Source organism: Acinonyx jubatus, chromosome D4 (genome assembly GCF_027475565.1).
Source record: "Acinonyx jubatus isolate Ajub_Pintada_27869175 chromosome D4, VMU_Ajub_asm_v1.0, whole genome shotgun sequence".
NCBI lineage: Eukaryota > Metazoa > Chordata > Mammalia > Carnivora > Felidae > Acinonyx > Acinonyx jubatus.
The window spans coordinates 1,346,586-1,359,219 of record NC_069391.1 but is presented as its reverse complement, the minus strand read 5'-3'; the positions used below and the strand labels follow the sequence as shown (position 1 = coordinate 1,359,219).

At 62.5% G+C, this 12,634-nt stretch overlaps 1 protein-coding gene across 2 annotated transcripts in view; it reads right to left on the bottom strand.

The window, feature by feature from the left end:
- Positions 1-5,903: 5,903 nt before the first annotated feature.
- Positions 5,904-12,634, bottom strand: part of NOTCH1 (notch receptor 1) — a 44,261-nt gene continuing 37,530 nt past the window's right edge. For both annotated transcript variants that reach the window (XM_027051716.2, XM_053204357.1), the window contains 5 exons: positions 12,442-12,607; positions 11,646-11,941; positions 10,436-10,583; positions 10,252-10,349; positions 5,904-9,111 (listed from right to left, as the gene is read on the bottom strand). In XM_027051716.2, the coding sequence (XP_026907517.1) occupies positions 7,669-9,111; positions 10,252-10,349; positions 10,436-10,583; positions 11,646-11,941; positions 12,442-12,607 (2,151 nt within the window). In that variant the 3' untranslated portion in view covers positions 5,904-7,668. The remainder of the gene's footprint in view (positions 9,112-10,251; positions 10,350-10,435; positions 10,584-11,645; positions 11,942-12,441; positions 12,608-12,634) is intronic.

Below are 12,634 nucleotides of genomic sequence, written 5' to 3'. Positions count from 1 at the left end.
CACCTGACAAGGCCTGGTCCCACCTGCTGCTGACCCGCTAGAGCTAGGGATGGAGGAAAAGAGCACTTGTGGCTGAGGCAAACAGAAGCTTCTGTAGCGGCAAGGGGCAGAAACCTGGGAAGGGGGAGATGGGGGGGGGGGGGCTGCCGGCTGCGCATTGCCGGGGGCTCTTCGGGCCCTGCACGTGATCTCTGGAAGCACGGAAGCTCTCAGGGACTCCCCAGCAAGAATGCCATCGTCCACTCAGCTTCCCCTGCCCTGGCTCTGGCAAGGTGCTAAGGAGAGTCAGGAGCCCAGGAGACAGCCTTGGGCCCCTGGGGGAGCCGTGAGGCTGCTGGGCCGGACTGGTGGGGAGCGCTGAACGTCGGGCGACTCCCAAGGGCAGGACCCGGTTCTCTTGCTGCCAGCTGCGTCAGACAAAGGATCAAATAAGACAGGAAGGCGAGAGTCCCGAGCATTGGTGGCGATTACAGGGATGGACTTGGAGGCCTGGGGGAAGACAGAAGGGTGGAGCGTGGAAGAGGCCCGAAATGCCCATTGCCGAGTGCAGGCTGGCTGCGGCCGGTCCTGAGCAGCCGCGTTCCTGCCCGAGAAGTGATGCGGCTGAGCGACGTGGGCTCTGTGGGCCCTCCCGGGCCGCAAATGGTTAGGAGAACGTGGACCAGGAGAATCACGCGGCCCTGGCTCAGAGAGGTGACACCTGGGGAAATCACCTGCCTTTTGGACCTCAGCTTTCTCATCTGTAAAATGGGATAGCGCAGTGGCGGGATGACTGGGCGGCATGTGCATTGCAGACATCACTGGTGGAAATCCCCATGGGGGCCACCTGCTTGCCACGGCGGGCACTGGCAGGATGCTGCCAGCAGAGGGAGGCAGAGAGCCGCCTTCCAGTCCTAGGGTTTCCGGGTGCTGGCATCTGGGACAGGCCGGGCTCCTGTAGCATCCGGCCTGGGTGCAGCAGGATGAAAGGTTTGGCTCCGCACATCGCCCCTAGACTGCGGCCCTCTCCAGGGGCTTCTTCATCTCTGACTCCCCCTGCCCCACCCACCCCTCCAGGACTGGGGTTGGTCTCCCGAACACAGCAGGTGTTCCGTAAATCCTCCGCGAGTCGAATTTAATGGGGCAACAGAAAACGTGTATTTTTCGAGCTCTAATCCGCTCAGTGATCTAATCCGCAGCTACGGGGGCCAGAAGGCATTGTTTTCCGTCAAGAACGCCCGTATTCCACACCGTCCTGTCCCCACGAGGGGCGCTGGTACCTGGTGAGGGCCTCGGCCAGGTTTGCACCGCCCGCTTTCCGTTGTCCAGACAAGGAAATGAGGTAGAGGACAAGTAACTTAAGGTTACATGCTTTCCTAGGGCTCAGGTTTTAAAAGGGAGAAACGCGAGACCAGGACGGTCACGGCCCTCAGTGTCGGAGACCCACGGAGCTTCTGCTGGTGCGTCACGGGCTCTGGTGCAGGAACGAGCCCGAGTCCAGTACCGTGTGGACGTGGCAAATCCAACCCGAGACGCTTCACGCTTAGCCCCTGTCGCATTTGCCCTACAGACCTCTGGGCGGGGCTGCTGCCCGGTTTGGGGGAGACCAGCTTCAGAGTTTGTCACCACAGCGGCCATGCCGTCCCTGCGTCCTGCCTACCCACGGCCTCTGGGGTCGGCTCTGAGCAGCTCCCACTTTTCCCCTGGGGACCCTGAGGCTCAGAGGAGCCAAGTCACCCGCCTCGGGTAAACAGCAGCTGCGAGGAAGGTGAAAACAAGATGACACAAACTGGGGCGGGGGGCACAGCCAGGTGTGCGAGGTGCTGGGGGAGCAGCATTTCCAGCCTGAGCTCAAAGGGCGCTGTGCCCTCAGCCCTCAGGGTGTGTCCGTCTGGGAGCCACCGCGCACGTTTGCCCTCATCGAGGCCCACGGTACACACGAGCATCCAGAGTCCAAACGAGCCCTGACCCAGGGCTCCCCAAACGCATCGACCCCCGCCGAGTGCTTGGGGACGCAGCGCTTCTGGTCTCTGCCTGGGCACCCAGCCGGACGGCATTGCTCAGGCTCCTGCTTGAAGCACTTTGTCATCGTGCCAGGGCCCCCGGCTGCGGGTCACTCCCCTCCAGGAGCGGCCGCAGGAAGCTCTCTAGCGCCTGTCTGGGTCCACGGCGCTGTCCCCTCCCACAGGGCTCCTGGGTGTGGATTCTGGATGGGACCGGCCCACAGAAGACTGGGCCGCAGTGAGACCGGGGCGGCACCAGCCGGAAGATCGGCTCCCCCACCGAGCCCAGTCTCTAGCGGCCGCCGTGCTCCGGAAGCGTGGCTCAGTGGCCCAGTGAGTGGCTGGGTGTCGCCCTACCCTGCCAGTCTCATCTGTGGGCGCCGCTGCGGTCCTCTCTTTGCTCTGGCCAAAGGGGTGCGGAGCCACATTTGGGGCTCACCCTGGAACAGTGTGAAGCAAGACCCCACGCCAGTGATGTGCCTCGGGTTTCACGGGTGCCCACGGGTGCCCGCATGGTCTAAATCTGTGCCTTCCAGTGTGGCAGGGTGCAGCCACGTGCAGCAGCTGAACATGTGGCCGGTCCACACTGAGGAGCACTGATAGCCCGAAACACGCACTGGATTTCAAAGACCTAGTTCGAGAGAGGAGGAGAGAGAGAGAGGAAAATAATGTAAAATATCTCATTAACTTTGCGGCAATCACATGTTGAGATGACAATTGGTTGGACGTATTGGATTATTATGATGTATGAGTAAACTTCATTTGTTTATTTTCACTTTAACGTGGCTGCGAAAATATTTGAATTGCATGTGGAAGGTGCAACTCTGGATCATCCTTGAGATCCTGGAAAAGTGCTCCCCGCCCCCGCTCTCAAACAGGCAGTCATGAAGAAGAACCATCCTTGAGGAAGCGTCAGGAGGGCAGGTAGGGCAGCCGCCGTGGCGGGTTCATGTGTTTGGGATGCTGAAAAGTGCAACCCTCGGATCCCTGGGGAGTGACACCCTGGGGAGGCACAGGGACCCAGGGCAGACGCCCCCTAGCTGATGGCTACTGCTGGCGTTTGTGGCCCCCGGGACACACATTCGGGCCCTGAGAGGTATGACCTGGGGCCCTGTATTGCCTGCTAGGGCTGCCGTAGCAGAGCCCCGCGGACTGAGTGGCTTCGCGGAAATGAACTCCCCCATAGTTCTAGAGGCTGGATGTCTGAGATCCAGGTGCGGGCCGGGCTGGTCCTCTTGAGGTTCTCCCTCCTGGGCTCGCAGCCGGCCTTCTCCTCCTGTGTCCTCACCTGCTGGTCCCCATGTGTGTGTCTGTGTCCTGATCTCATAAGGTCACCCGTCAGATCGGATTAGAGTGCACTCTAACAAGCTCGTTTTACCTTAATTACCTCTGTGAGGACCATGTCTCTAAATACAGCCACATCCCGAGGTCCTGGGAGCTGCGGTTTCAACATATAAATTGTGGGGGGTGGGGACACGCTACTGAGCCATAACAGATCTAAGTCAGGGCCTGTGTCCTCCCTGGGGGGGCCTGTGGTGTCCAGGCGGGGGTCCTTCTGACGGTAGGGACTGGCGGATCAGGCCGGCTCAGGTTGTACGGCCAGGAATGAGGACCACGGGGTGGAGGGAGGGCCCGTTGGCGGTGGGGGCTCTGGAGCCAGGAGAGCAGGAGCGGGTTTGAGCTCCAGGAAGAAAATGGGTGGGAATCTCAGCCAGCGCTTTGGAGTCAGGGGGGTGGGGACGAGTCCCTGAGGAGGGGGATGCAGGGCGGGCGGGGGACAGGACGGAGCAGCCTGTGGTGGGGGACGAGCCTCCCCCAGGATCTTGTCTGCTGCCCCACGCCCAGCGTGAGCTCCAGCAGGGTGAGGCTCGAGGGGGCACCACCGTGCTCCTCTGCGGGCCTCCTTCACGCTGCCAGGAGCTCCAGGGTCTTTGAGGAGCAGAGAGATCCCCCAGAGACCAGCAGGACCCCCCCCCACCCCCCCGAGGCCCATCCTGCCACGCCAGTGGGTCCCACAACCTGAACAAACTTCTTGGAAGTTCAAAGGCGGCTAGGCCTTCCTTTCTGCTAAACAAGTAACTGAGGTACAACGGAAAAGGAAATGTTGTTGGAGTGAACAGCTCAGTGACATTTAGCTGTGCGCCCAGCACCGCTGTCTGCTCCCACCTCTCCTGCCCCAGTGACGGTCCCTGCCCTCCCGCCCCAGCCCTGGGGCCACGCTGTGCCCTCCCACCGTCTCAGGGCTCACCTGCTCTGACCACTGCCCACAGATGGAGGCCCACACCGTGTGGCCTGCGTGTCAGGCTTCTTTTACTCAGCGTCATGTTTTTGAGGTCTGGCCACACTGTGGGGCGTCTCAGGGCACGGGGCTTTAGGGCTACATCGTATCCCACTGGATGGAATTAGTCTGGGTCCTCAAGAGAAACGGAACCAATGGGGTGCATATATGTATAAAGAGGTTTATGGTGGGGAGCTGGCTCACAAGATTATCCCCAGATCTGTGGTCAGCAAGCTGGAGCCCGGGAGGGTCTATGCTAGAGTTCCAGCCTGAGTCTGAAGGCCTGAGAACCAGGAGAGGGGCCGGTTATCCTCTAGTCTGAGAGTCAGCAGGCTTGAGACCCAAGGAGAAGGGATGTCTCAGTCCAAGTGCAAAGGCAAGAAAAGACCCATGTTCCCCGTCAAGTGTGAAGCTGGAGGCCTTCCCTTACTGAAACTTTTTGTTCCATTCGGGCTGTCAACTGATTGGACGAGGCCCACCCACACTGGGGACGGCTCTGCTTTATTCCATCCACTGATTCGAATGTTAATCTCGTCCAGAAACCCTCTCGCGTTTGGCCACATGGCCCAGCCAAGGTGACACGTGACATGAACCATCACAGTGTCATCGATATTTTGTTCATCCGCGCATCAGCTGACCGGCGTTCGGGCTGCTCCCACCTCTCGGCAGCTGTGAGCAGTGCTGCTGGGAACATGTGCATGTCTGGACTTGTTTGGCCAACTTTAATTTCTTCCGCGTGTACGCCTAGGAGTGGCATCTCCGGGTGCCGGGAGTTCTTTGGGCACATTTCAGGCTGGGTCTGCTTCCTTGGCACACAGAAGTTGGGTCGCTTCCCACAGTCCTTTCACCAGGACCCCTCGTCCCATCTGGGTGGGGGGCTGGAATGAAGCATCCAGAGTCGGCGAGGAAATCTGGGGATGACGCTTGTACTGGGGTAGGCCAGGCCCGCGGGGGCGGGTGACACTTTGAGGCAGAAGGAGCCCAGCAGACCCTAACCCTAACCCTTTGTTAATCTGGCTCCAGTCCACCGGCTGGGGTGGGGCCGGTGGAGATAGCAGCCTAGGTGGGAGGGCCGGGGAGGGGGCCTGTGTGTGGGGGCCCGGCAGGGGCCAGTCTGACATCCCTGTTCAGCAGGGCTCCCTCGGCTTCGTGGAACCTTCCCCACTCCCTGTGTCACCCCCGTGGTGTCCCTGCTCGGGCACTTCGGCGGTGGCTCCCTTTGCCCTCCTGCTGGGCTCTGGATTCCTCACCTCCGCCTCTGGGCCCCTCCCTGTGCACCTGCTGTGTGTAGTGGGCTTCCTGGGTCGAAGTGGTGCCCTGCCCCCTAACCGAGGCAGAAGGGACCGCCTCCAGCCTGGTGCCCCAGCAGCCACGTCACCCCAGATTTGGGAGTCCCCTGAGATGGGCTGCTCATGCCCTGCTCACTCGTGTCCCCGGCTCCCTGCACGGGGCCTGGACCAGACGGGTGCAGAGACAGCTGCTGAACTTCTGAACATGGCGTAGTCCCAGCACCCCAAGGGCCAGGGCTGGGCGGTCTTCGTCCCTGGCCGTCGGAGGGAGCAGCATTGCCGCCTCCCTCTGAGTAGGCCGGCCCCGCCCTCTGCCCCCCATCCCCGAGAAAGCGAGCCAGTGCCACAACCAGGTTTGGCAAAATCCGGATGACTGTCAGCATTCCTTTTATTGCAAATTGGTTAACAAAAGAAGATGAAAGAAAAAAATACATCCTTTTCATCACCTACAGTTTTGCACGTAGATCACTTTTTTAAAGTTTCCTTTTGCTGTAAACTACACTCTATTTTTTCCCAAACCCCGCAAGAATCAACATCCTAGGGCGAGTCTGGTCATGCCCGCTAGGGACGCACAACACTGCCCCCGGGGAGGCCGGAGGGGCTGCCTGGAGGAGGCCGACGCCCGCCGGGCAAGGCGGGCGGGCAGCGGGGTGCCCTCCCCAGGTTTGCTCTCATGAGCTACGGGCCTGGCAGCCGCGGGTCAGGTGGCAAGGCCCGGGTCGTGAGCCCAGCCACGCTCTGACGTCCCTGTCAGCACGACCCCGGACACCCTGGACAGACTTGTTCATTCAGATTTTTTAAACAAAATCCACCTTTAAAAATGTATTTACAGACATTTAGTTTGCCACAGGCTTATACTTGATATCGCAAGTGTCTGCTCCTTCCCTGGGCACGTGCCCCCCCCACCCCCAGATCGGGGGTGGGGGCGGCCCTCAGGCAGGATTGCCCCCCCTCCCTCGCCGAGGGCACCGCCTCAGCCGCACACACCAGGCCGTGGGATGATCTGTCTCTGGGAACTGAGGCCGGACACAGCCATGTTTCTCCAAAGTCTTGAGAGACTGTTCTGGGGTCTCGTCAATCTGGGGCCGTGAGGGGTCTGGCCCCGCGAGCTGGGTCTGGGCCCCAGGTGCTGCTAGTCCGTTTCCACCTGTCCTGGAAGAAAGTGTCCGCGCTGAGCTGCTGGGGTGGCCCGGGCAGTGTCTTTCCCCAGAAAAGGGTGGGATTCCTCCACGTGGCATCCAAGACGCGTACCCCACGGCCAGCGGGCTCCTTGCTTACGCAAGGCTTAAGTATCAAGGCCAGGGGCAGAGGAGCTTCTAGAAGGAACAGGAACTCACAAGACCAATGAACAGCTATGTAATACTGAACCCGAAACAAAGATTCACGATCGGTACCATGAAATGTGCTCTTGGTGCCCCCCAAGGACACATCTTTCAAAGCATGTTTTCAAAGTGATCATTACAAAAAAAACCCACCGAAACATAGAAACCACCATTTACATTTTATAACATTCCTCTGTTAAATGCAACTTAATCCACACGCCAAAGGTGTGGGGGTTTTGCCTGTCGTTTGCCTCGAGATGCAGCTTCTCACACAAGGCAGGGGACCTGGGCACGTGGGAGGGGGCTGGGCGCAGGGCGGGGGCATCTGGGGCCATGGCAGCAGGCCCACACCCCCTTCTGGACAATGCTGGTCCAAACCTCCCTTGTCCAGTATCCTTTCTTTTTGGGTTTTGAAAAAGAAAAAAAAAGTCAATAAATAAGTGGCATTTATAAATCATGAATCTTTGTTTGTATTTTACAAACACGTCACAATGTCATAAGTAGGAAATTCGTGACTGAGACCTAGTTTATTTTCTCAGAACAGACAAAACTTGTTACCTGGAGACATAGAAAACATTTCGCATAAATAAAAAGGCAGTGTTTCCTCGTAAAATAAAAGTACATAAATAAATACTAAAAAAAAAAAAAAATTAAAATCCTCGTCCTTTTATTTTGTATAAAAACACGATTCTTAAGAAAAAGCCCCTTTGGTCAGTCCCGGTGTCTGCCGAGCGCACGCAGGCGCCCCAGCGGGGCTTGGGAAAGGAAGCACAGGGTCCCGCTGGGGCGCCGGCTGTTTACTTGAGCGCCTCTGGAATGTGGGCGATGTGGGACTGCGTGCTGGTGGGCGGGCTGGAGATGCCCTCGGACCAGTCAGAGACGTGGGAATGCGGTGACGAGCTGGACCACTGGTCGGGGGACTCGGGGGACGGGGTGAGGAAGGGGTGCTCAGGCACCTGCAGCTGGTGGCTGGGGGTGTTGTCCGCGGGCGAGGAGGAGTAGCTATGCTGCGAGGGCGGGGTCAGGAACTGCTCGGTGGTCATGGGCGGGGCCAGCGTGGCGGGCAGGGCCTGGCTGTCCTGCGGCAGGATGGTGTGCACGGCCAGGCCGCCGCCAGGGCCCAGCGGCTGCACGTCTGCCTGGCTCGGCTCCCCGCCCAGGAAGCTCCGGCCCACGTGGCCACCGGCGGCCGAGGCCACGCCGAGGTGCGGCTGGGGCTGCAGGTTGGGCGGCTGCATCTGTAAGTTCTGCTGCGGCGGCTGCACCTGCGGAAGCTGCTGGGTCTGCACCAGGTGAGGCTGGCCGGCCAGGCGCGTGCTGGGCAGGGCCTGGTAACTCATCATCTGGGACAGGGCGGCCGTGGACAGGCCGGCGTGCAGCGGGCCCATCATGCTGTGCTGGAGGGCCGGGGCCTGCGTGCTCAGGGTGCCCGGCGCCACGTTCCCTCGCAGCGGGTTGTACTGGTTGGGCACCAGGCCGTTCTGCAGCCGGGAGAGCCACTCGCACTGGCCGTTCAAGCCCGCGGCCCCACCCACGGTGAAATTCACGCCGCCGCCAGTGCCCAGGACCGTGCTGGTGCTGGAGGCCACGGGCAGGTGGGAGAGCCTCGGGGGTCCCGCCTCGAAGGCCAGCCGGCCGCCCCCGCCCAGCCCTGCCATCTCGGGCTTGGCGGCCACGCTCAGGTGGCCGACGCCCAGGTGGGCGTCAGGCATGCCGGGCAGGTGGTTGAGGGGCACGGCCGGGGACTGCTGGAACGGAGAAGGGAGGAGCGGCGGCGAGGCCACGTCCGACAGGTAGCCGTGCGGCGACTCGAGGGAGTCCACGGGCGACAGCACACTCGAGCTGTCGAGCAGGCAGCCCTTGCTGTCCTGGGGCTTCTTCCTGCGTGCCTTGAGGTCTTTGGCCTCCTTGCCGCCGCAGGCCAGGCCCTTGGTGCTGGGCTTGCGGGCCTTCTTGCCCTGAACGGCGGGCTTGAGGTTGCCCAGGTAGCTGCCGGGGGAGCAGAGCGGCGGGGACAGCGTGGGCGCGCCACCCAGGGCCGTGCCGTGCAGCTGGGGGCTGCGCGCCAGGCTGTACTCGTCCAACAGCCGCACGATGTCGTGATGCATGCGCTCCTGTGCGATGTCACGAGGCAGGCGGTCCATGTGGTCCGTGATGTCCCGGTTGGCGAAGTGGTCCAGCAGCACCTTGGCGGTCTCGTAGCTGCCCTCCCGAGCGGCCAGGAACAGGGGCGTCTCCTCCTGGGAACGGGCAAAGGGAGGTGGGGGGGTCGTCAGAGGACCCACCGCGGGAGACGGAAGGCTCACGTCGACCCTATCCCTTAACCGCACCGTGACGTGGCCTCGTGAAGTCTTAAAGAGGAAACAGCCCTAAATACGTCTTCTGAGACCTGCTCCCAGGCAGCCCGTCGGGTTCTAGATTCTGAATCGCTAGGACTTTACCTTTGCGAGGGGCACAGACACCACTGGAAATCTACGCCTGTGGCCTCTCTCTCCTCCAGAACGCCGTAGCCACAAACAGTGCAGCAATTTCAGGGACCTGGGGATCCCTGAGGGGCGTCCTCGGGCACCCCGGGGTGGGTTCCCCATCCACACAGTCCCCAAGTAACCCTGACGTCTCGGCTCCTTCCGAGTCTCGGTGTTCTCATCTGTACGGTGGGCGTGTCACACATCCCCAGTGAGGCTGTCGCGTGGCCTGACGGGCCTCTCTGGCTCACACAAGGCTTTGGCCACGGCCCAATGCCCTTCCGGCGGCCGCCGCGTCTCTCAGGCTCAGTCTCCCCAGTGGGAAGCGGCAATAAAGCCGGGCCCACAGGGGACTCAGGGGTGCCCGGGTCCCAACAGCTGCTGTGTCCCCCAGGAAGGAAGGAGGGAGGGAGACCCAGGTGGGGTCAGGGAGATGTGGACAGGGCTCGGCCGCCAAGGAGCCGGGGAGCAAAGCGTTTCCCTCGCTTCGGGGACAGACCACAGCAGTAACGGGCAAGTTCCATGTGCAGGCAAGTGGCCGCTCACGCTTAACCGGGGGCCTCGCCGTGTGCCACGCCCCCGCACCACCAGCGACAGGGCTCTACGTGCACCACCCGCCCGGTGACGGCCGGGGACAGAAAGTGCGGCGCAGGTCGTGGGGACACGGGACAGCTGCGGTCGCACCCTTTACTGAGCTGAGACGCACACGCTCGCTCGGGAGGTGTTGGCAAACGTTGTGAACAAGGGAAAAGAGCTGGTGCCACCCACGCACGAGCTCGGGGGCCCTCACCGGGACGGCCCACGTCTGGAGTTTGTGCCCAGGGCTCGGTGGTCCCACGGCCAGAAAGGGGTGGCGCCGGGTGAAGGGACCCACCAGCCTCGCCCAGGCCCCGTGCCGCCGGCCCGCGAGCCCACCTTGTTGTTTTGCATGTCCTTGTTGGCCCCGTTCTTCAGGAGCACGACAGCAGCCTCCACGTTGTTCACGGCGGCGGCCCAGTGCAGCGCGGACTTGCCTGTGGGCGGGGCAGAGAGGAGGTTGGGACAGGCCAGGCGGCGCCAGGCCCACCCTCCGCGGGCTGGACCGCGCGGCCCGGCTCACCCAGGTCATCCACGGCGTTGACGTCGGCATGCGAGTTGACGAGATCTTCCAGCATGCCCTCCACCGCCAGGCGGGCGGCCAGGATCAGCGGCGTCGTGCCATCATGCATGCGCGCGTCCAGGTCCGTGGCTCGGTTCCGGATCAGGATCTACGCAACAGAGGAGGGGGCAGGCTTGGCAAACGGGCGTCGAGGGCCGCCGGCGACAAAGCCTCCTCTTGGACCAGCCCGGACAGAGGGGTGGGGGGAGCAGGAAGGGCGGAGCTCCGCCGGCCACCGCTGGAGGAGCCAGGGGCCGACGTGCTCATCTAATCCTGCCACCACCGGCCAGGACCCACAGGGGTGAAGTCCCCGCCCAGCCACAGCGGGCAGAACCACGTCTGAGTCACGGACTCAGACCGCTGAGACCCGCGGTGTCCCTGCAGACACACAGAAGAGGGGCAGGCCCTCCCTCACGTGCCGCTGTGCCCGGGGCCACAGGCGAGAGGAGGACAGTCCCTGCCCACCGGTGGGTGAAAAGGGCTGGCCTCACGCCCACGAGATGCCCACGGGAATTCACGCGTCTCTATGCCACCAAGGCCGTGGGAGCAAACAGAGCCTGCTCCAGGGGGCTTGCTTCAGTGCTCCTCTCCTCTCTGACTAGCCTACATCTGCAGCAAAATAACGTGCTAAAAACTCCCTAAATTACAGCTCTGTGGTGACCCCCTCCCCCCCCAGTTTATGCCCCATCTTGCCTGTCTGTTGAGGGCACGGCTGCTCAGAGCCCGCGGACGTGCGGCAGGGGACCAGTTGGAGGCTTGCAAAAGGAGCCTGTGTGGGGATGCTCCCCAAAACCCCAGACGTCCAATTCCCCGGACCCACCCTTGCCCCGGGCTCCCAGCAGCAAGCCGCAGCCCCTAAACCCTTCTTTTCACTGCCGCCGCCAGCTACGCCTCCAGCCAAGGCTGATCGGGAGGCGGGAGGCCGTGATGGGCCGCCACAGCGGGACCAGGAGCCTGTCTCGGGTGGGGGAGAGGAAGCTCTGCCACCTCCTGCTGGCCCGCCTCCCCCGCGAGTGCGCGACTCAGAGCGCCCGTTCAGCACGAGCCCCGCCGAGGTTGCACTTGGTATCGGGGCTCTGGGTCTCCGTGAGCCCGGTCGACAGCCCTGACCGGGAGGAAGGAAGGCAGGCCACGGGCTGGCAGAAGGGCTCGCGTGGCCGCAGCTGCCCACCTGGAAGACGCCCTGCGCGTCGGCAGACACGGCTGCGTGCAGCGGGGTGCGTCCCATGTTGTCCTGGATGTTGGCGTCGGCGCTGGCTTCCAGCAGGCGCTTGGCCGCGTCGGAGCGCGAGTAGCGGGCAGCCAGGTGCAGGGCGGTCTCGCCAGTGCGGTCCGTCTGGTTGTGCAGACTGGCGCCCTGATAAATGAAGTCGGAGATAACGGCGGGTGCGTCCTCCTCCTCCTCGCTGTTGCCCGTCTCTAGGCCCCCTCCGCTGCAGGAGGCGATCATGAGGGGCGTGAAGCCGTCTGTGTGAAGGCAGGGACAAGCGCTCCGTCAGGAAGGCTGGCCCCCGGCAGCGGCCCCAGGGCGGTGCTGCCGGTCCCACGGGGCTGGGCACCCACGGCCATGCCGCCCGGAGCCACCACAATCAACCTGAGCTTCCCAAGGGGCAGAGCCAGGTTTAGTCGCCAACTGGCCGGAGGCAATGAGGACCCTGCAGCTTGGCCTCCTGACCCGCCCGGGACCTTCAGCAATAACCCACCCGAGAACAAGCGACGTAAGAGTCGCGTGGTTGGGAAACCCACAGCTTGGGCCCTTCGAGACAAGAAATTAACTTGGCGGGCAGACAGCCACCCCCAGGACAGAGCCAGCTAAGGACGTCTTGTCCCGCTCCAAGGAGAGAGCACACCTTGCCCCTGTGCTCAGCTTCCAGAATACTGACCCCAGGCAGGCGGCTGGACAAGGGGGACCCCTAGAGGCTCTGGGGGGGGGGGGGGGCAGTGTGGGTGGCCGGCTGTGCACCTACCCGGCCCTCGGACGTTCACATCCATGCTGTCGGCGTCGGCCTCGCCCTGGGGTGGTGTGGGGGCCATGGCGGACACACGCAGGTCGGCAGCGTCCAGGTGCTGCTGGGTCCACTGCCGGTGATCTGCCTGGTCATCCAGGTCGGGGAGAACCACTGGCTCCTCGAACTGAGGAAGGAGTGAGCAGAGGGCCCT